We start from the raw sequence: 22,492 nt of genomic DNA, 5'->3' as shown, positions 1-22,492 counted from the left end.
TGAGAGTACAAAACAGGCTGATGGCTCTAAGCTGTTTGGGCCATTTGCATACTCTGATGACAGTTACACTCACAATGGCTGAGAAATAGCAATCAGACTTGTTTACAATTTGTGCGCTGCATGGACACGATTGGAGCAGGACTCTTGAGCTTTTCAGCTGGACTCAGTACAAGACTGTGGGCTGCTGGCAGAGGTCATTTATCAGCAGCCAGCCGCCTCATCGAGGGCTGGGCACTTTCTATCTCTGACCTATGTTCTCTATAAACCCAGACAATGTCCTACTAACACAGGGCTTTTTTTCTAGAAAAGTCTCTCTATCACTGCTGAATTGTTTGCTTTTCCCACCGCAGAGGGAATGAATCGTCCTTGCCTCCCCCTACAAATGCAGACCAGCATCAAGGGGAAATAACTCAGAAAAAAGGTAAAAACAGAAGAGGGAGGAAAAACATAACACTAACAAGGTTTATACAATGGGTAGTGCCAGCCCAGCAATCTGCTCAGTCAGATAAGCATTCTTAGCGTGCTTTATGAGACCCTTAAGGACATTCAGTCGGGCTGGACGAAAATGAAACTGGTGGCTAAGCTGAAAAAAGTGAGCTATTGTATTAGTCAGGGAGATAAGTAAGCATTTGTTTCCGAGCCTGTTTGTTTATTTACCGTATACATCCCGCGTTATATGGATCTTTAAAGCATTATTGTATGTATGTGAAACAAATAATACATTATTATTAAGGTGGACTCAAGCTTTACTTCATCATTTAAGAACAAATAATTAAACACCTGATCTTTGTTTAAATGTTCCACAAACATTTATGTGAAGGATTATATCACCAGGAGCCATCATTATCTCCTGCTTTAAAACTCAAACGGTCTGAAACAAAATAATTAAGCATCAAGAGCTTGCATAAAACGATGATTTAACTAGTACTGCATAAACATTCTTTCAAGAGAGAAAGAAGACTGTTATGCAGTCCTTTATAGCAGCTTTGAGTCTTGCACAGATATCTTACCTCTTAGTGAGATTTTTTATGGAATATGTCAAACAGGCATTCAGGTTAGTGGACCAAAATGTGATGCTCTGGGGACCTTTCGTGAAACCACCGGTCCCTGTCCTCTAGTTTTTGTTTGATGTGCCTCTGAATTTAAGTGACACAGTAGAGTGGGAAAGTAGACTTGATTTGGCAGCTGGGGTAGTTGCATGTGTCAAATAAACAGAACTTCCAGCCCTGTAGCGGCTGGTTTGTTATGCTGTCCTGTGTGAAGGTAGAAGTCAACACTGACTAAAGGAGGTTGACTTTCTTGTTTCTTTTTTATTTATTTTTTTTATTTTTGAGCTCTGCTTGTTTGCCAAGTAACTTACCCCTAATATTAGAAAGTGAAACATGCTCATCATCTGTTTACATGGTGCAGGCCTGTGAGCTGCTGCCAGTCAGTCAGTAGGGGGAGCTCTAAGTGTTATAGCTTCACACTCACTGAATGCGTGGCATCTGTTATTGCAGCTGAAATACACCAGAGGCGCGTGCTGACCGCAGATGTCATGCACCTGTGTGTTCAGTCCGCCAAGCCACATGACTGATACACAGCTGCAGTCACAAGACTGAGGAGTTCCCACACTTCCCACTCCATTGATAAGCTGCTCTCCATTCATGCTGGGCTGTAAAGCCCCAAACCTTTTGACCCCTGGTCTAGCTCCCCTAATTATGACGTTTAGTCAAGCTACATACAATATGGTCTGACACGGTTTGTTTTATTTTGAAAGTCACTGGCTTTATTTAAGCTAGTTTCTGTGCCCTCATCCCCGTCCTGCTCGAGCTCCTCTACAGTAAATTGGCGCATCACAGTTTTGGCATCTGGCAAAGATAGAATGGTTGGGTATCAGCTGCGACCAGACAGACCAGTCATGCAGTTGGGCTGCAACAGAATGGATCCAGTTTAAGGCCCCGTTTACACGGAGACTCCCGCAACGATTCTTCCTTTGCGTTTTCAAAAGCCACCCGCGTTTACATGAGGACGGCGTGAAAACGATCCGCGTTCATACGACTCCAGAAGGAGAAGTCTCCTTTTCTGTTCTTTCTTTTTCTGCCGTTTTGTTGTGTGAGACGGTCGGCAATCCAACCATAACGCGCATTACCGCCACCTACTGGCTCAACTGGAAATGTGGCTGAGCGCGGAGCATTCACCTGAAACTGCGAGTGCGCATGCGGTGACGTCAGCGTTTCACCCTGAGACGCTCCGCTCTGTGTTTACACGAAGCTGGATGGAGGAGCGGATTCAGATCTTTCCACTCTGGGGAGCGTTTTCAAAAGTTTGCGTTTTCACTGAAAACGCAACGTGGTCTCGTCTAAACGGAAGGCCAAAACGCAACGAAATATTTGCGGAATCGACCGTTTTCGGCGTCGTGTAAACGGGGCCTCAGTCAACACTTTGACTTGAGTAGAACTGATGCTGTGCTGTGACTAGGGATGGGTGCCATTCACATTTAAAACAATACAATACAGATGCCCGGTACCTGGCAATCGGTACCGGTACTCAGCAGTTCAAATTTTCTGTACTTTTTGTGTTTATGTGGTAAAAAAATATCAATTTGTTTATTAATCAAAGTTTTTTTTTTTTTGTTGTTGTTTTTAATTTAACATATTTATTCTTTACTATAAAGCCTTATAATTCTGTGTTCATGTCCAGCATGAAAAATAACCTACTCTTCCACTCCCCCACAGTCACAAGGATGTGTTAAGGTACCCAAACATGGTACCTATTGATTTTTTGAGAATTGCTACCTGGCAATTTTGACAGAATTCGGTCAGTACCATTAAAAGTACCTAATTCGGTGCCCATCCCTAGCTGTGACAGAGCTGGACTGTAGACACATCTGGTGTATTTAAACTGTTAGACAGTTCATGGTTACAACACAAGTCTGGGGCTCTGTAAAGGGCCATTTACACACTATTGGTTTCGGGTGAAACACAAAAGTATTGAGTTTACATGTAAACAGCGCACCTAAAATGCAAACTTTTGATAAAACAGCCTCTAGAGTGTTTTTTATTTTATTTTTTTTGGAAACACTGGCACCACCATTGTCATCCAGCATTTTTCAGTGGAGACGCAGACATCACACTCCACTTCGTGCAAGCATAAAACAACAGTACAACAGAACCATTGTTAAGACCATCCTGGACTACCGTGTTGTGCTTGTGTTGCTCAATCTGCTGAATCTGCTGGCTGTCTTTCAACTAAATGTGCATCTGTTGCTCCACTTCTGCACTTTGCATTCACCAATACACCAGATGATTGGCCCAACTCTACTTGGGTGGAGAGCTACCAAAAGCAGCTTCTGGACAAGACAGTTATAGCAACAACTACAGGCCTGGCATGCTTACTACAGCGTTTTCAGTCCCTCAGCGTTTCTGTGTAAACGCAGATTTTTTTTCTCTGCATTTTTTTGTGAAATGGTGTCATGAAAACAGGGCCTAGGTCACTGAAAAGTGACTAGTTGTTTAAAACCTAAAACTTGCCAAAATATAAAAAGTCACTCACTGAATACCCGAATACTTTATTTTTGCTTGGTTATTGAAAAATAGGGCAGATTCAGACTACTTTGGAGCTGGTTGCAAAGCTGAGATGTTGTCCCCTTGCTGCCATTTCCAAATGCTGGTGTTCACAGTAAAATTATACCAGCATGAAATCTGCTAAAAACAAAACAATTTGGAGTATTTGATTCATTTATTACAATACAGAGGTGAAATAATTTCATAAACTACAAGCTACAATGATAAAATGGATAATTTATATTTCAATTTGTATAGTTACTGTATGGGCACAACTAAGCTGTTGTGTTCTGTAATTGTGTTAGCTCCTCCACCTCTTTGAATGACAGGCTAAGTCTGGATTTCCAATATTGTGCCAACCACTGTTGGGCTTGTTTCTTCAGAAACCAGAGGGTGACGTCTTTAAGACTACATCCATGTTTTATATACTATGTCCTTAACTTGTTTTGTTCTTTAGAAAAGCGTCACACACTGTGTATTCTTAGGCTTCTCAATGTCTCTTCCTGTGCACATCAAAGGCTGAAGCAACATCATTTTAACAGTTTGCATGGATGTATCAATACGTGTCTTCCTCGTATGCCCAGAATCACTGATGAGAACACAAGAGAATACAATAATTGCTACAAGGAACACCTTGAGAGTCAGACATGCTTAAGTCTGCTATCTGCTTGTTATCCCAGTATTTCCTCTTCTATAAAAATCAAATAATGTTTATTCCTTATGTGCAGCACAGTCTATATTTCAATCACTGAAGTTAATGGTTTTCCAAATGGAGTGGCCGCATTTGCAAATAACAATTTTGTTCCAGCAAATAAACTGAACTCCCTGAAGAGGTGAAAAGTGTACCGGGTCTTTAACAGAGGGGGGTTATTTCGCATGGGCTCTCCATCATATCACATGCACAAACACACACGCACCCACACACACATGCATGCATGAGTGCACACAAACACACCGGCTGTCACTGTATTCTTGACAGAATATGCAAACGTCAGAATCATTCAATAACAGAGGCTCCAACTGGGAGAGGCTGAGCATCTGGGGAGGCTGTAAGGAGAGGTATGAGCTTTCTCCTCTGTGGACAGACTGACACATTTTATTATTTCTCTTTCTCCATTCTCCTGCTTCACATACTCTGTGCATGAATAGGTGATGGCAATTGTAAAGCTAGCCTATGACATAAGTCAGGTGAAATTTATTCATGTTGCACATTTCAAACAATGTTAGCTTACATCAGTTGTGTGCTTCACACTATATGCAAACAAAAGAAAAACATGGATGCATACTCAAATATGATTTCACTTTCACTTTCAGTATATCTGCAGAAATATTTAAATATGATAGAAGAAAAGACAATGTGACAGCTCCTAAAAAGCAAAGCCAAAAGTTTCTGTTCCCATGTAAACATGCTCTACTAAAAATGAAATTTGACAGTATCAAGATGTAGACAAACATAAAGGAATGATGTAAATAGCAACAGAAATGAGGTCATGTTGGATATCACTTGTATGTTTGCATATGTTTATGCATTATAAACAAGATAACAAACACATCATGAATGCAGTGACATTCACACATGCTGTTTATGTAGCTGCATCGTGTATTTACAAGGTCTTCTCTATTGCATGTTTTCTCTCTGAGCTGGAAGCAAGTGACGTAGGAATTTAAACACAATGTGTTGTTAAATGGATTTCATGTTTCAAAGATTTGCACTCATGACGATTCAAAGAAACGCTGATGTATGAGGGAATAAAGGACACCAGGGCCTTAGAAAATTGTGTTTACAGAGAAGAAGAATTTACTTGTTAAGGCAGAACAAGGTTATACAATGATCACTGACCGATGTAGCCTCACAGAGCTTATTCCCTCTTTGTGTTACTCTTCTATGTACATTCTACAGTAATGCATCTCTCATGGTCAGAGAAGAAAACTTGAACTTAGTGATCCAAAGAGTTGATTGTAAAAACAAACACCCCCCCACCCCCCCAAAGGGAAAAAAAAATACAACAACGACAAAAAATAAACTTGATTACTAGTTCAATCTCGCTTGTCTTACAAAAACGAAGAAAAAAGAAACTAAAGGGGAAAAAGTTAGAGTCAGAGGACCAGACAAGAGGCTCAGCGTTTTCTTACGTTGATTAATGGTGGGTTTAGTGACCCAAATGAACAATAAGTGAAGCAGATTCTGATTAAAGCTTTGTCAGGCTTTGGGCTCTTTTAATCACCTCATTATGTACGCCTCAGACGCTGCTGAGATATGTGCATCGCAAAATACTGAGTGAGAAGAATTCTCTTCTTCAAGATTTGTCAGATGGCAATCTATTGTGTACATATGCCTTTCAAAGATGTACAGTACTCCAAAACAGGCCAATTAGTTCTCAAGTAAAGGGTCTGCACAGGAAGGCCCAAGAACTTTTAGTTCCTAGCAAAACTTACCCAAGAGCAAAATGGTTTCTGTGGTCCATTGCTTGTCTTTGTTCCACAGCAAACCAAAGACCTAAGTCATAAACCAGGCCGGTGATGTTAGGGTAAAAAAAATAAAGGCAATTGTCACATCCCACTTGACCAGTAGAGGGCAGTAAGACAACGATAAAGGCCATCAAGCACCATAGATGGAGAGGACAGGTGGGTACAAGGGGCAACATCCGGTTAGTAAAGATGAAGCCTATATGGAAGTGCTAAAAGTCGCCATTCATTGAGAATCCCCTCAAGGCTGGCTGCGGAAAGACCGGAAATCATGTACACACCCAGCCATAAAAACAGACTTTTACGATGTTAAAAAAGCATATTTACAGCATGGTTCAAAAAATGTCTTGGGTCTAAAACGCTGATGTCACTATCAGCACACACTGTACAGTGCGTGATTTTTCTTTTTTCAAACTCTGCAGTTTAGAAGTTGTTTGGATCATTTGATTGTCCAATCAGAGACACATCCATAGACTGTATAAAACATGGACGTAGTCTCGCCGACGTCACCTGTCTGTTTCTGAAACGGAAAATGAAGCGCATTGGCTATAGTGGCCATATTGGTAGTGGCAAGGGCTTCGACTACAGCCATAGGGCGCCGGCCGTCACGTGACCCTCAGCTGTGCCTCTTATTGGGGGGGCTTGCGATCTCAATATCCTCTGAACGACCGCGTTAGAAAAATATTCAGTTCAGTGGGTGCCGGTAGTAAAATTAGCGACTCAGACAGGAGACGTTTTTTGAACCAGGCCATAAATAGGTTAATTTCTGCTTTGAAAACGGCTTTTTTTGGCTTGGTGTGTATGTGACTTCTGCTACTCTCTGAGCCAGCCTCAAGCGAACACTCCAGAAACAGCAGATTTTAGCACTTCCGCATTGTCTCATTTTCTCAGACCGGAGGTTGCCGCTTGGACACAGCTCAGGTCATGTGACTGGCGGGTGCCCTATAGCTGGTTGCATCCACGGATTGGCTTCATTTCCCGGTTTCAGGAACAGATGTGATGTTGTGGAGGCTACGCACATGTTTTATGCAGTCTATGGGTTAGCATTGTGATGTGCAGCACTGCAGTTAGCCTGTCAACATGAAAGATACCCAGTTTGTGCTGGTTTTGATCGGGCTTTGTTGCACTGTGGATGGATTTGTTAACAGCTGAAAGAAGAAAGGTGGTAACACTAAAGCCTGTTACGTTGAGAATCAGGAGATGAAGACATCAAACCTTTTTAGGGGACTTTGTTTCACAAGGTTTTAACAGACAGCGTACATCACTTTCTTTTTCTGTTCTCTCCTTCACTCTCACTCTACTCCTCTGCTATTCTGCTATCCTTCACCAGGCCTATTGGGACTCCTACTGGTCAGGTAGAGCAAGCAGCAGTAATACTCTCAAACACATTAGAAAGTGTACATCTGTCGACACAACAAAGCTGTTGTTGGTCAAAACCAGCCAAAAGCCCAAAACAGCTTCAAACAGCCAAACACAGACCCACAATAAAATATGATGGTACCAGAAAAATACCTGTGTCTTAGCTGGAATACGACTCCATTGATTGACGACATTTAGCAGGATGTATCCTAACTGTAACTTTAGATTATTATGAAATACTTATCTGATGAGAATTATCTGCACAACTATAAATACACATTTAATTAAACTAGAAATAATTCTTGAGGACTTCTTCTGTGTTCCTACACCTGTTGTGAACTGGATGTCCACTGACACGTTCAGCTGAAGGTCCCCAGTTTACAGGGTCACTCTAAAAATGGACATTTACACAGACACAGCTTTTTAGGGTGCAACACAAAAGTACTGTTGGCCTTGCGTTTACACAGAAACAGCATTACAGCCAACCTGAAATGCAAACTTCTGAAAACACCCTCCAAAATTGAATTTCTGAAACGCTGCTGACACTGTTGCCGTGTGCCGGCGTTTTTCACTGCAAACTCTGACGTCATGCTCCACTTTGCGCAAGCACATACTTAGTACGCACATAGTATTCACCAATACACCAGAGGATCAGCTCAACTCTACTTCGGTGGAGATCTACCAAAAGTGGCTTCTGGACAAGACAGTTATAACGCCAACTACAGGCCTGGCATGCTTACTACAGCATTTTCAGTCCCTTGGCGTTTCTGTGTAAACACAGATTTTTTTCACTGTGTTTTAGTGGTTTTTTTTGGATGAAACATCATAGGGTCTAAACTGTAACAGCAGGAGCTGACAGAGAGCTTAAAGAAGATCATTGTTCAGGTGTTATCAAACCAAGTCAATCACAGCTAGGGGTGATCTCATTGTGGTTGGAGAGTGAAAGAAAAACACTCTGGATGCTCCACCAATCAGAAATGTTCAGTTGGCAGCCCTCACCCCTGAAGTTCTTGGACCTCTGGAAAGGCAGGGCAGTTTTCGGGGGTATATTTATTACCCCAGAAATTCAACTTTGACATTATCTACTCTGACTGAAAGGCACATAGTTCTGTGGGAAAGTCCCTTTTGTCAATACAGCTGTATTGTGGAGACTTTAACTCTCAGAGAAAAAAAAATGTGTTTTAAAGGGAGAGTTCTTATCCTCTTGCCAGTTCTCTCCTTCTCCCCAATGAAACCAAGTATTTCAAGTTGTGGTATCACATCTGATTCCATCACTATGTCACTATAATCTCCTGATGAGAGCTACAGAACAGAGAGAGAGCAGCAAGACCTGGGTATTCTGCTATCGACCAGAAAATGTCAGGCTTTTATGTGCTGAAGGGGTTGTAGATGTTGGCTTACATTATTGCTATTATTCGAACGAAGCCATGGTGCCCTGTCTCATCCATCAAAGCTCATGGGCGGGGAGATAACTTTGGAGATTTATTTCACAGCGTAAACAAATCTACATAGAGAGCAGCGAGAAGAGTGTTTCATCTGGCATCTAGGAGTGTCAAGCAAACACAATTCTTCCTGTGTGTGCCTCTCGAGGAGGGAGGAAGTGAAGCCAACGCTGTGGTGACAAAGCACTGACAAAAGCTGTCAGGTTTTCAGGCTAATTAAAACCTCAGCTTCACTCTTTTCCCTGATCACTCCTCACAAAGACCCTTGAGTGGCATCAATGAGCACGCTCAGGCTTAAGTGAATGTTTACCTCCCCTAATGACTATCTGTCTCTGTGCTGAGTAAATGCAACTGCCTGGGTCCTCTCCCGTAACTCAGGTTACACACACTCACGCTGAGACGAGACCTCAGCCCGAGGTCTGTGTACCAGCTGTTTGTCGACACAAAACCATTTGCAGGTTGTTATTATTTTGCGGTGTGTAATGATTGCTGGACTGCAGGGCGGCTCAGTGGTGCACAGCGTTGCTTAACAACAATAACAAGAATGCCAGTTTTATTCCACATCTCTGCTCCATCTGCTCAGAGCTGCATGCCAGCTCGTTCTGCTTCTTTACAAAATTCAAGTCAGGTGGAGGACACAGTAAGAACTGTATGTGAATGCAAATGTCTCTTTTTATCTGCGTGTGCCCTGTGATGGAGAGATGACCTGCTCAAGGTGTTTTCTTGCTAGCTGCACTGGAGCATGCTGGGATAAGCTCTCCAGCTCAGAAATGAAAAGCAAGCAGGAGGCCTAAATTACCTTAATTGCCCTTTAGATTACTTAAGTAGCAAATCCAGTGTTTAAAAATTAACATATTTCAATTAAAAACTTACAGCCAATAACAGCACAAAAACTCCATGTTGTCCTGTCAGACCCACTATAGCTTCTTTTTGGATGCGCAAAACACTTTTATCCATAGGTACGTACTAATGACTACAAATAAACATGGACAGTACAAAAGCCTCCCAAAAGTAAAGCCAATACTTTTATATATTCTAGGCAATGTCAATAAGCTGTCAGTTTGGCATCATAAACTTAGTTTTGTTTTTTTTTTGTTTTTTGAAGAAAGATTGTTTTTTGCAAATACATTTGCTTTTTACTGTAGAAATGTATTGATATTGTATGTGACATCACTTCAAGCAGTGTATTTGCCTCATGCAAGGCTGCTGGACCCACTATCACCCCTTAATGACAAGTCATGACCCAGATTTTTCAAGAAGTTTTTCAACTTCTTTAATTGGTTGAATGAAAAGTTGGTGCAGTTTGAACCACAGATGGTACAAAATATCACAGCATACAGTTTTTCTGACTTCATTCTTCATTCTCAACACCCTGCTGGCACAACTAATTGGGCTTTTTATCCTCAGTTTAAGAAAGTCCAGATCTAAAGTGTTTGTCATACTTGTGTTTCACTACCCTCACTCAGTACATGAAAGCTTATATGCAGGTCTTCTTCTATTCTGTGAATTACGAGCAAAACATCAACATACAGGCAGAGGAGAGGGTTTGAGGGTGACACAGACACTGACAGACACACATACATAGAGGCCCAGAAGTAATGACTGAGCAGGGTTATTCCTGTGGAAGATTATGTTTTATTTTCTTGGAAAATCATGCATCTCCAACTTAAAGGAAGGAAACACAGACTGCTTGTTTCAAACAGGACTCAAAAACCTTGGAAAAGGTCTTTTGTGACTGATCCATTGTCCTCATCATAACTTTGAAAGAGCTTTTTGACTCAGTCTTTGCTCTGTTACACACTTGCTATTATAAAGAAAACATAGTTTTTTTATGGTGGCAGAGATTTCTGCCTCTATGTAAAATAAATACGACAAATACAGTGCTTTGGATTGTGACTTCATTGAAAGCAGCCTTCATTGAACAGATTGATTGAATGAGAGGAGGAAAGGTGCTCTACACCAAAAAATAGACCATAAGACACTAAAAAGTCCAGACATCACTAAACTGTTAATATGTTTTGTAAACCTGCTATGGCTTCTCTTTCACATGATAACTTTCATTTGCATACATTTGCACATGGTGAAACATTGTAAAGAATTATCTTTTCTGACTTAAAACTGACACTTTTTCTTATTTTGTGATTGCAGCCTTACTACTGTGCTTCACTTCCACTGCACCTGTGTTTCTGGAAGCCGGCAGCTGTTAAACCTTAAAGTACACAACAGAGTAAGTGTACTTGTGACACAAACTGCTTATTCCACACATGTCTCAGGAAAAGAGATGAAAGGATTAATCTTGAACTTACAGACAAGAGCCAAGAGATTGTTGTATTAAGTCTAGCATCATTATAGCTAATACTCTTAATATATAGTAAAAACCGTTTTCTTCAGTTTGAGTCTGATGTGGGTTCTATCTTCAATGTTGGCCCCGAAAAGGGAGTTTGACGTAAAAGTCTGAGTCATAACCCAGAGTACTTTATCAAGCACTGATGAATAGTATAAATCTAAATTAAAAATACTTGCATCTATGTATTTCTCCCTGTTTTTTCAGTGCTCATGCAGAAATCTAGAATCTCTTGATGGTGAAAAACTTCCTGCACTTCTGTCCGGAGATGTGTTTGAAAGTAGGTACAGAGGTTTTGTTATCTTTGGTGACTGTGGTCTCAAAGAGCACACTGATGTCTACTTGTTATAGGTCATCTGCTCAGCCACCGTGGTCTACACATTCTCTGCACCTTCCTCCAGCTGTAATGAGCCCTTTGCAGTGACATTCTCTTTGATTCCCCCCCCCTCCCACTTGTGCCAAAGTGGTTTACATCTGGTGTCCTGAACATCCTGCATGTTTCTCCAGTCTCCATTGATCCCATTGTCACGTCTTTCTGTTGTGGGGAAATAAACAAGCACACTGTCTTTTGTGGCTGTGTGCACACATAAATGCATCTACCACCACCACACACCCACAAAGGATTTGATAAATGATTTATCTCAAACAATAAATACCAGCCACTGGGACTTGCTTTCGCTCTGCTCGTGTGAATTTTGAGGCTCATAAACCCAAAAATCAGTCGTCTAAAAACAGCCTAAAATGCAAACCAGTCTGCGAAAGAAATGAGCCGTGACGCTCTGCTCTAAATATCATGTTTTATTCAAAACTTCAGAGGAAAAAAATGAAAGTTTAACCTGTGCTTGCAGACAAACTTTAAATGGTCAGCCACAACTTGAAATAGAAAGATCCAGAAAGAACACTATGGCCAAAGATTGTCTTTTCCTATTAGAGTCGTCCTTCACAAGTCACTATAGCTGCCAGGCAGGGTCAGCGGAAAAGCCACCCAATCCCGAGACACGATGATGAAACCGTGACAAATCAACTTATTCTTTCACTCCAGAATCTGCAAGTCGCTCTGCCACGGGATTTCAGCTTCTCTTTGAGATTGGGACCCAGCGAATCTCGCGACTCAATGGTGTTCATTTCTCTAATCCAATCCCTGTATAAAAAGGCTCCCTTTGAACGTCAACAGAAAAGCTGAAAAGCAGCACATATCCCTCCCTGCGTTCGACTGCTCTCTGATCCACGCTCGGTGTCCTAACACACAAGCTCTTCGGATAGAGAGGGGAGGGATAGAGCAGATCTAATTAAGTTTGCTGATGGTGAAAGTGATGATTATTCTGCAGGAAGAAAGGAGAGGGAGGAAGAGGGCAGAGGAGATAACGAGAATAACTGCAGGGGGGCTGAATGCGCTCCTCTCCTCCTCTTCATGATCGTCATTATCATCTCCACCACAACCATCATTAAAGTCATTATTCAAAGAATTTAAAGTTTTTAGGATCCATTTGCTCAAACTCAAAGCCATTTGAATAAATTAGGGCTTTGCACTTTAACTCTTCTTCTAGTGGAGCCTATGTCATTTGTCTGACTTGTTTATTTACATTCTTTATGTCACGCGTAATTTGGTTGACAATGGCGGTTTAGTTTGCCTACACGATGAATCGATAAGGGTAAGTTTTGAATTTCTCTAATAGAAAAGTCTAATCTTGAATGTATTTGCACATTTACGCACTCTCCGGGGTAAAATATGCCTTTGTATGTGAGATCAGTCGTCGTCAGGTCCTGCCTTCCATGCTGGTCCCCCACTGTTTCCTCTTTAATAATCTCACGCTTTTGATTTTTTTTTTTTCCTCACAATTTCTTAAAGGAGTCATCTGACTCCAGCACATCAGTGTCCTCCGACCATTCCTCACTCAACCTGTCCCCCCTCAAAACACCTCCTACTCCCTCTCTCTATCGCTCCCTCTTCCTTCAGTTCTACGTCTCAGCCAACCGGGAGTGCGCTCGCTGCTGGAATAAATTAAATTGCGGTGGTATGGTACTGGAGAGGGAGGGAGACCGAGAAAGCGAGAGAGGTGGAGTGCTACGAATGCCATTCACACATTTCCATGCGCTGAGAGTCCGGGCACTGTCAGCAGCTCTCCGTGCGCCCTGTGTGCGCCCCGAGCGCGTTACTCCAATAAGAAGCAGAAATGAGTTAGAAGACAGGAGGCACAGCAAAGCATCCTAATGCAGGAGCGAGTCTGGGTCCCTCTGCGTCTTTACAGTGAATGATACGAAAGTGTTCTGTATTCATTTCCCCACCTGGAAGCTTTGACCCTGTGCGCTCTTGAAGCATCGCGTCCTCTGCGACTTACCGGGATTGGACCCGTACAGTTTCTCCTGCGCGTTGTTTTGGAAGCTCTCCGGTGGAAATATGCAGCTTTGAAAAAGAGCAGAGTCAAGGAGAGGAGCGCGCTCTGAGGAGGTTGGATGTCATCTTCTGTTTCGCTCAAGTTGCTCGGCCCCTAATTGCACGTCTGTTTGCATTTGTGGCGATAATCTTCAGCAAAGTCCTTTTTTTTTTCAATGCCGCCCTGTGTGTGCGCCGAGCTGAGCCAAACTTCACGGTCCTGTCAGGGGATTTTGCGGAGACTAAATCGGACCAGCCACGGAGTAGAATACTTACAGAATAAGGTAAGAAAGCACCATCATACTAAAACAATATCACATTTTTTTCATTCTCACGCTGATCTCACACAGAAGCTTTTCTACCTCAATCTTTAAGAGTATTTTGTTTCTTTAGTGATGTACAGCTCACTGTAAATACTTCATCCATCACTCTTTGCCTTCTTTCTTGACCCAGTAATTCTGGACTAACTCAGCTCTCTTAGATGATCCTTATCCGTCTAACTCCTTAAGCTTAATGTCAACCTCCTTCTTCAACCCCTCTCCTTCCTTCTTCTTCCTCCAGGACTCATCCAGAGTAAGAGGAGAATGAAGAGTCACCGGGGCAGGGGGAAGCAGCATGAGTGGCCCGTGCATCTCCATTAGACTGACGGCCCTCATGTTTCTATGGAAGTGGTTAACACTAAGCCTGCTCCAGAGCTGGGTGTCAGAAGGGGCCTGGGCAGCGGACCCTGCTGGGGCCGGCTTCAGCGGCTCCTCTGGGCCCCTGGGCTGGCTTCTGTCGGACAAGGGTCCCTTTCACCACTCCCAGGAGTTTGTTGATTTCACAGAGCGCTACCAGCAAGGATTCACCACCAAGTACAAGATATACAGGTGAGAGGGCAGCAGGGAGCAGGGACGTGTGCTCTGTCTGACATACATGTGAGGGAGGCTGGATCCACATGTGATAAATACACACACATTATGCTTGAAATGTTTAAAAAATGTGGATTTTTGTGCTCTTGCTTAAAGCATTTTTTGTAGATATTCCAGCAGCACAGGCGAGAGATCACAGAGTACTTTTCTGTATGTGAAGAAAGGATATAAAAGATGCGGATTCAGTAGGAGGCAAACTGTGGGATGGAGCATTGAGGCGATTACTTACTTAGTGGAGTTTTGCATACAAATCAAAGCCCTCTATGTGTTCTGTACAGAAGCAGGCTTCTCTGGGTGCGACTGCCTGCTCCTCTTTTCTGTGGGTAGCAAAGACATATGGTTCGAGTATGATACAAACCTCCTGAATGCTTCATATCAGTAGGAACTCAAAGAGGAGATACTGCAGGAGGGCTTGGGCAAAGCAGCGGGACGTAACAGATATCTGACTGAGCCTGTTGATGTGTGACAGTGGGTAGACAGAAAGGCTTTGGTAGTGTGTGGTGTGATGTATAGTGGGTGTGTGCTGAGAGTCGGAAGAGTGAGCTTGCGATGATAACATTTTTCTTGACTTTTTTTGTATAAAGGGGGGGAAGGAAATGTGAGTATGTCAAATGGAATCACCCAGCATGAATTTCACAGGATGGGAGGGAACTGTCAATCAGATGTACGACTCTGACATAGTGTAAGAATGTACTGCTTTAGAGAGGTATGTTGAAATCTAACACTGCATTAGCAATTCTGGTCCAACTGAAAAGAAAGGGAGTGCTCTATCATCTTTTTTATTCACGACAACTGACACACCATGATAAATGAACAGTAATTGTATTTTAGGATTGTGAATGAAAGAAACATTAACTGGTTATGATGATAAATGATCAAATGATACACCTATAACTCTCTGTAAAGCATAATTCTACACGAATCAAAGAGTTTATGTTAAAAATAAGCATGATAAAAGACAAACTTGTGACTTGTCCTAAGTTGTTGATGTAAGATTAAGGCTTATAGATAACGGCACTTCTTTTCCATACTAGATAGCTAGGAGTTCATTTGCCATTCCAACCTTTCCTCAGTTGCTGCTGGAAATTTCTTTTTTATTTCTTGAAATTCTTGACAAAACAAGCAAAACTGATACACACCCTATGTAACTTCCCAACTTCCCAACTACATACACCTCTTAGTCCCAAGACCTTCATCAACACACTGCAAAACATGAAACCTTATCAGGTGTTTTGTCATATTTTCAGTAGAAAATGTCTTTTTAGACTCAATTTGAGCCACATTCACATGACCAGTCCAGAAAATGTCTTGTTTCATGTTATTCAAAGACAAAAAAGGGTCTGAATTGCTTGTAACTTGTAAAAGTTACTTGTTTTTAGACATTCTTCAAGCTAATTTTTGTGGTCCATTGGCAGAATTTTTTTTTCTTAATACAAGCAACTCAGAGAACATTTTGTCTTCAAATAACTTGAAACATGCCAAAGTTCTTGACTGATTAGTTGAATGTGGCTCATATCAAGTCTAATAAGACATTTTTACTTAAAATAAGACAAAAAAAAAAAAAAAAAAAAAAACTTTGTGAGAAAAGGCAGAACATTTTTAAAAAGGGCGTGGCTACAAGTTTGCAACTTTTTACGACAGGTGTAAGCACGATTCTCGACCAGAATAGCGTTCATGTGTGAAATACTGTCCCTCAAATCCACCTTACAGACTCTTAAACACATCCTCCTCGTTTTTTGTTCTCTACAAGCACAGTTATCTCAGGTTCAGCTCAGCTTTTTCTAAATTATAGGGCTGTAAAAGTAAGCAACTTTCTGTGTAACAGCTGCTAACTTAACTGCACCTCACAGGCTTTCTTCACTCTGTTTTACGCAAGCGTGGGTGTGTGTTTGTGCAGGAATTTCCCCCTGAGTTTGACTCTCGACAGGATAGAAACGCCTGTGATATATTTAAAATAAGCTGTGAAACTCAGGAACTGATAAAATACTCGGAGGCAGTGGTGGTTCGGTATCTGTGTGAGGCAGCATGACCCATAAATGGTGCGAAGGGATCAGGGTATCTTCATGGTCCACCAGAGGTTAGGACATATTTAGTCAAACCTTGAAGGAGTAGAGCTGAAATTCATTTTCGCTGCCTGGAAAGCAAAAGAAAATCTAACCCTGGATGTCTGATTTCATGAAAGTTTGCAGATTTTCCAGCCAACAGCAACAAAAACAAGCCTCACCACAGGATATTGTACGTCACCGCGGCTGGCGGTGCATACTTCGGTTTGTGTGTGTGTTTGTGCCTGTGTGTTGCTGCCAGGTAAGTGTTTTGATACTCGTTGATGAGAGCGTCCCCGGCCCTGCAGTGGAGGGCCAGATGCCAGCTGAACACAGGTTTGAGTGACACTGGCATTTAGCAGCTGACAGGGGTGACAATGCCAGGCAAAGATAGAGAATGTAACGCTGCCGGCTTCCCTGCATCCATCACTTCCTCCCTCGCTGCCTCTTTGCTCTCGGGATGGCTCCATACCTCCCTTCAATCTTTTTTGTGTCCATCTTCTTGGCATTAAAATCTAACCGATATTTGCACACACACAGTTTTGCATTACCAAAACACACAAGGGCATTGTCTGACGACTTCCATTTCAAAAACTCAAACCTATTTTAGCATTCTGTAACCTCCAGCATGACTTCTTTTGACCTCCATCAGCAAATATCCAGAAATGCAAACTTGACAAGTCTATAACCCTCCGTTCCCCTTGAGCTGCGGTGGCCTTTACACTTCCCCCCAAAGAATAGAAATAAGCAGACTATTTGGAACAAAAATCCAATCAAAACTTCAGGCTTCACAATGCCTAAAAGAGGAATTATCCTCCTGTCTTTTCGTTTGCTTTCCTCGTCTTGAAACAACTCTTTTCTGTCTCTAAATATGTTGCACTCACAGCCCTGTCATCCATCACTGAGCAGTCGAGGATGCCAGTTAGCGGAGAACTGAAGAGATCACAAGTGCCTTCAAAACGCACAAGCTTCAGTTTCTCTTTCTTGTTCCAAAACAGACTCATAAATTCTGAAAGTTATCTTTTGAGTCTGTGGTATTGATCAGCAACAGTCTTCTGCTTCTTGAAGGCACATCGCAGTCTTTTATGGGTCGGTAAAAAGCCTTCTTACTGCCACTTGAATCATCACTCCAATACGTTTTCGCTCCCAAGTTTGAGTTCCAAACCAAGACTGGACACTTCAAGAAGTGAGGAGCCAAGTTGTGCTCGGCTTGGACAGTTTTCATCAGTACTTGTGCATATTTTTGGTTCTTTCAGCCGTACTTCACTCTCACAGAGTGACACGGAGGAATGGCAATGAGTAATTACTTTTAATTAACCACCAGGTTAAAAGAAAATTAAATACAGTCCAACCTTTGCCTCTGCCTTTATCTCTGCGTGCATCACACATTTACTCTTTTTTTCTCCCCTTAACCATCCCCCCTCCCCGTCTCCCTCCCTTCCTCATCCAATGATCTCAAACCAATTGCTCTCCTTGCTCATAAATATTCTCCAGAGCTCAGTTGGCCTTTCCCGTCAGGGGGCAGGGGAGAGGGAGTCACGGATGAGGGGGAGGACCAGAGGAGTTCAGAGGAGGGAAAACAAGAGGAGCCAGGGCTTTGTCCCCCCCTGCTGGTTGCTTATTGCTCCAGAACAGCTTGAAGCTACATAAATAATTTCTTAACTACAAATCAAAACAATTATTTAAAGAAATAAAAGAAAAAAATGTGATCCAGATGAAAAAATATGGAGTATTACATTTCACACTAACGCTCGCTCTTGTATTATGTTCACATTGCTGTTGAAAGAGAGTCTTGTAAAAGCTTAGAGAATAAAAATATTGTGTAAAATCTGTCTTTCTAAAACCACAGATCCTCTGAATAAAAAGAGGTTTCTGCTTCTCAAGGTCTGACCAAATGCAATAATGGGAGTGATGAACTCCACAGATTCAAAAGCAATGAAAAAAAACATTCATGGTGGCACTTAACAATATTGCTTCCACTATGATTGCTAGAGAAATATGACTGTTATGTCAGGCAAAGCGGCAAATTACCAACACATTATTTTTTTTTTCCTTTTGAATCAGGGGTCAGAAATCTCACAAGAGCTTTCTGGCTTGAAAATCAGACCAGTAGTTATACTTCTTCTTCATCCAGCAGATATATCTGCAAAAGGCACAAATACAGCATTCAACATTTATCTTCTTTTATTCATGTTGACAGCACAACTTCAAAGAAAGAATATTTGTATTTAGCTGCTGCTGTGCAAACGGGTGTAAAAATGAACAAAAGCATGTTTTATTTAATAATTTAGACGCTGGTGGTGCTGTGAAACCATGGCTGTGATTGTGAGAGGCTCCTTCTCTCATGTAGCCGTGCAGTTCTCACAGACAGAAGCATATTAGTCAAAATGTCAGCTCCTCCTTTCTTCTTCTTCATGGGCCATAACTTTTCCATCACGCCTCATCTCCCGTGTTTTCTCCTCTCTCTTCTCCCCCCCTGTCAGCCCACCGGCTATTACATTGACTCCATTTGATGTAAGGTGTTGCCTCATGTAATTATAGAGTGATTAGTGTTTCAATTATATGCAAACATGTTTGTGAAGGATTGTCAGATGTAGAAGCGCGATATTACAGCACCTGAGCTGCAGCGTGTAATCGTGCCATTCGGATCTGTAGGGATGGATTCTGATGCGATTCTTCTGTCTCATGTTTATGGTTTTGTGATATTGTGTTTTGAATGCTTTCGATGGGGAAGCACATTTAGGCGAGATTATGAAATGGAATATAAATGGACACGGAGGGTATGAAGCAATCAAGAGAGGAGAAAAGAGCATTAGGAAAGATAATATCAAAATGCACTGCAGTGAAATGTTCCAGAGCTCCAGTTTGTGTCTTAAAAAAAAAAACAAAAAGACTGTTTTTCAACTCTTCTTTTTGACATTTTAGCCTTCATTGAATAGTGTGGTGAGGCAGGAAAGGGGGTGGGAATAACATGCAGCAGAGGGCCAAAGGTTGAAAACTAACCTCAGGCCGCAGCGAAGAGAGGACTCTTCCTCTGTGCAGGCTCGACGAACCAAGCCAGTTGCAAACGTCTCTACTTTTAGGAAAACTGAATCTTAGAGCTTTTCTGTAAATGGTTAATACTTTGCAGAGATTTTGAGATGTGCTTGAGACGTTTTTTTTTCCAAGACAATCATTGAACAAAGTGATAGACATATTGAGGACATGTAAGTCCATTAAACTCCTCTATTCATGTCTTTGAAAGTTACTGTCAAACGCTGTATCAGACCAATCTGTGCTTCATGTATGTAGCCTAATGTGAACAAATAAGAAATCTAATTTGCATAACCACCTGCTCACTATAAAACACCGCCGACCATCCAGCTGTCAGCTCGAGACTTCAAAAACAAAATGTTCGTTTAAAAAAGCTTTCTTAATCCAGCTTTAAAATTGAGTCTGTCACTAAAACTTCCATGACCTTGGATTTCTGATCAGCCTCCTTCACTTCAAACTGAACATTTTAATTCACACCTAAAACGTTATCATTAAAGGGTTACACCACACTGAAGATTTTGTTAGGTTGGATGAGGTGAAAGGCACTTGTGAAGAAATATTTCTGTTGACATTTCTGTCATCATCCAGGTCTCTTTCTTTGAACTCTGCAGTTGATACATCTTGAAATATTTAAGGCACATGTTACAGTTGTTCAGATTATTACTGCTGCTTGTGGTTTCTGTAGAGATCAGTAGCTTAGAGATGCTCTGCTGCTGTGCCTGGATTGCGGGATTGAATGTGGTGCGACTCTCCCTTGTCTAATTGGTGTCCAATAGCTCAGCAGGCTTTTGCATCAAACATGCTAATTGTTACCATATTGAATCAAATATGATACGTTTTTTTTCTTTGAAAATAATGTGAAAAAGTGGGGTAATCTTATAATCAGGGTCTAACCATCGACACATGCTGACAGTTGTCAAGAGTCACTACAGGACCGCAACAGCAGAGCGCACCAGCTTTATATAAGCTAGAGACCTCATGGTGGCTGTGCAGTGACATGAGATGAGACTTGAAGAGGCGACTTGATTGTCCAGAGCAAAGTAGACCAAAATTTGGGTGAGTTAACAGACAACTGAGGCACAGTTATGATGCTAGTTTTAAGGTAAAGATGGTCAATACAGCAGAGACCTTAAACAACTGTCAGGCAGACAAAAATATAGAGTTACAGAGTGTAAAGAAGATTGAGCATCCAAAAAGAGCATCTGAAAAATATGAACTGTAAAGGAAAAGTTTATTGTGGTCCTCAAAGCAGCCGTTTCCAAGAGACTGACAAGAGGATGTGTGAGTTTATTAAGAAACATGACAAAGGCATGCCCATTACCAGAGCTGTCATCAGAATTGCATTTGAAACACTAATCCGAGTGATTGTATTGACAGCCAAAAATGAAAGCAGTCCCTATAATTTAAGCTATTTTCTCAGAATTTCAAGAAAAATAGTTACAAAGTAAATTTCGGTCATCTGTATTTTTTTGAAGATTGGTCTTGAAAAGAGGGGGATGGTGTTATAATCAGGGTTGTCTTATATTCTGATAAATACAGTATTGTGTCCCAACTCTTAAGACCAGCCAGGGACTGACATTTGTGTTTTTGCCACAGTGTCAACAGGCAGTCATGAATATATATGATCAGGTTGTTCTTGGTGTTATATCTGTCATTGATGATTAACTGTTATTGTTTGTACATTGATGGTTTTGGCCAATTAGAATGGGGTATTAAACACAGCAGATAAATAACAAAATGTAATATAGTGTTACAGATTTAAAGTAGTTTTAAGGAGTCCTAGATCTGAATACTGTACAGTAAATGTAAGCCAACTAGCCTAGCTCCTGCATTTTGGGCAGCTGAGTTTACAGTTTCTTTGCTCTGGGATAATGAAAAATTAAAACTGCAACTTTGATTCACCATTCTTATTATTGACTAGGCATATTAGGAAGTCGAACTTTTTTTTTGTAAATTCCCAGAAACTTCTATGGGAAGTTAATCTTGAGAAAAAAAAGAATAAATAGGAATTATTGTATCAAAACTTACATGACTTTATGTGGTCCTTAGGTGGTGCCTTTATGATATTGTGCCGTGGGCATCATGCACAGTGCATCAGAGGGAGTGTGGCCTCAGTGGCCCCACAGTCAGCAAAGTGCTGCATACAGTCAATAAATAACATAGATATTTAAGTGGGCTTGCATTAAATGTGGTTATTCTAGCATAAATTCAGATTCAGATATACTTTGTTGATCCCAAAGGGGAAATTACATATCAGTTTAATCCCTTCCAAGAGATTTAAGAGACAGTGACATATAACAAGGGGACTTCCTGCTTACAAAACATTGACAAGAAAAGTTCCTTCCTACCTGGGGAACCTCCTTCTGGCCAACTACGCTCTGCTTGTGAAAGACGCCTGGTGCTCCCAGCCCAGCGCGGCTCTAAATCTCTAGCCAGACTCTTCTCCTCTTGTGCCCAAATAGTGGAATGAATTACCTAACTCTATACAAACCACAGAGTCCCTTTCTACTTTAAGAGATGTCTGAAGACTCATCTGTTCAGGGAACACTTAGGCCCTTAATCTGACCCTTCTCTTCTTTGTCCTCAGGGGTAGAATGAGTCAGAAGGTCTCAGACCCACCTTTAAGTTAATTTTCAGCACTGAATATTAAATGTTGTTGGAGGTTGAAGTATATTGTTGCAGCACTTGATTGTGGTTAGTTGGCTAGATTATTTTACATTATTAAAAAAAATAAAAATAAAAAAATAACTTTGTTGCAGTAACTAGGTTTTCCTTGTGTCTAAATTCTTGCTTGCGTTGTAAGTCGCTTTAGACAAAAGTGTGTGCCAAATGAAACTGTAGAACTATAGAGTACAGGAGTTGGAGAACTGCCGAGGCTGCCAAAAATATGCTACTATATGCTTACCCTAACTATATTTAAGTACCCCATTTTGAATTCCCAGTTTACCACCTTAGTTTATATATATTCCCATTAAT

The 22,492-nt window shown here is 41.4% G+C and overlaps 1 protein-coding gene and 1 long non-coding RNA gene across 2 annotated transcripts in view; both read left to right on the top strand.

Annotated features, from left to right (window-relative positions):
* The window catches only part of LOC141789507 (uncharacterized), an 83,848-nt gene extending 72,036 nt beyond the window's left edge, over positions 1–11,812 (top strand). Inside the window, exons 3-5 of the long non-coding RNA XR_012598212.1 lie at positions 10,961–11,039; positions 11,364–11,436; positions 11,621–11,812. This is a non-coding gene — a long non-coding RNA (uncharacterized LOC141789507). The remainder of the gene's footprint in view (positions 1–10,960; positions 11,040–11,363; positions 11,437–11,620) is intronic.
* A 765-nt stretch (positions 11,813–12,577) lies between these two features.
* The window catches only part of brinp3a.1 (bone morphogenetic protein/retinoic acid inducible neural-specific 3a, tandem duplicate 1), a 79,169-nt gene continuing 69,254 nt past the window's right edge, over positions 12,578–22,492 (top strand). The window contains exons 1-2 of the mRNA XM_074668506.1: positions 12,578–13,814; positions 14,092–14,399. Of these exons, the coding sequence (XP_074524607.1) occupies positions 14,146–14,399 (254 nt within the window). The 5' untranslated portion in view covers positions 12,578–13,814; positions 14,092–14,145. The remainder of the gene's footprint in view (positions 13,815–14,091; positions 14,400–22,492) is intronic.

This window comes from Halichoeres trimaculatus, unplaced genomic scaffold (assembly GCF_033239565.1).
Source record: "Halichoeres trimaculatus isolate MK-OKI-2021-1 unplaced genomic scaffold, fHalTri1.1 fHalTri1_scaffold_4, whole genome shotgun sequence".
In the NCBI taxonomy this organism is placed as follows: domain Eukaryota; kingdom Metazoa; phylum Chordata; class Actinopteri; order Labriformes; family Labridae; genus Halichoeres; species Halichoeres trimaculatus.
This window is presented reverse-complemented; position numbering and strand designations above follow the sequence as displayed.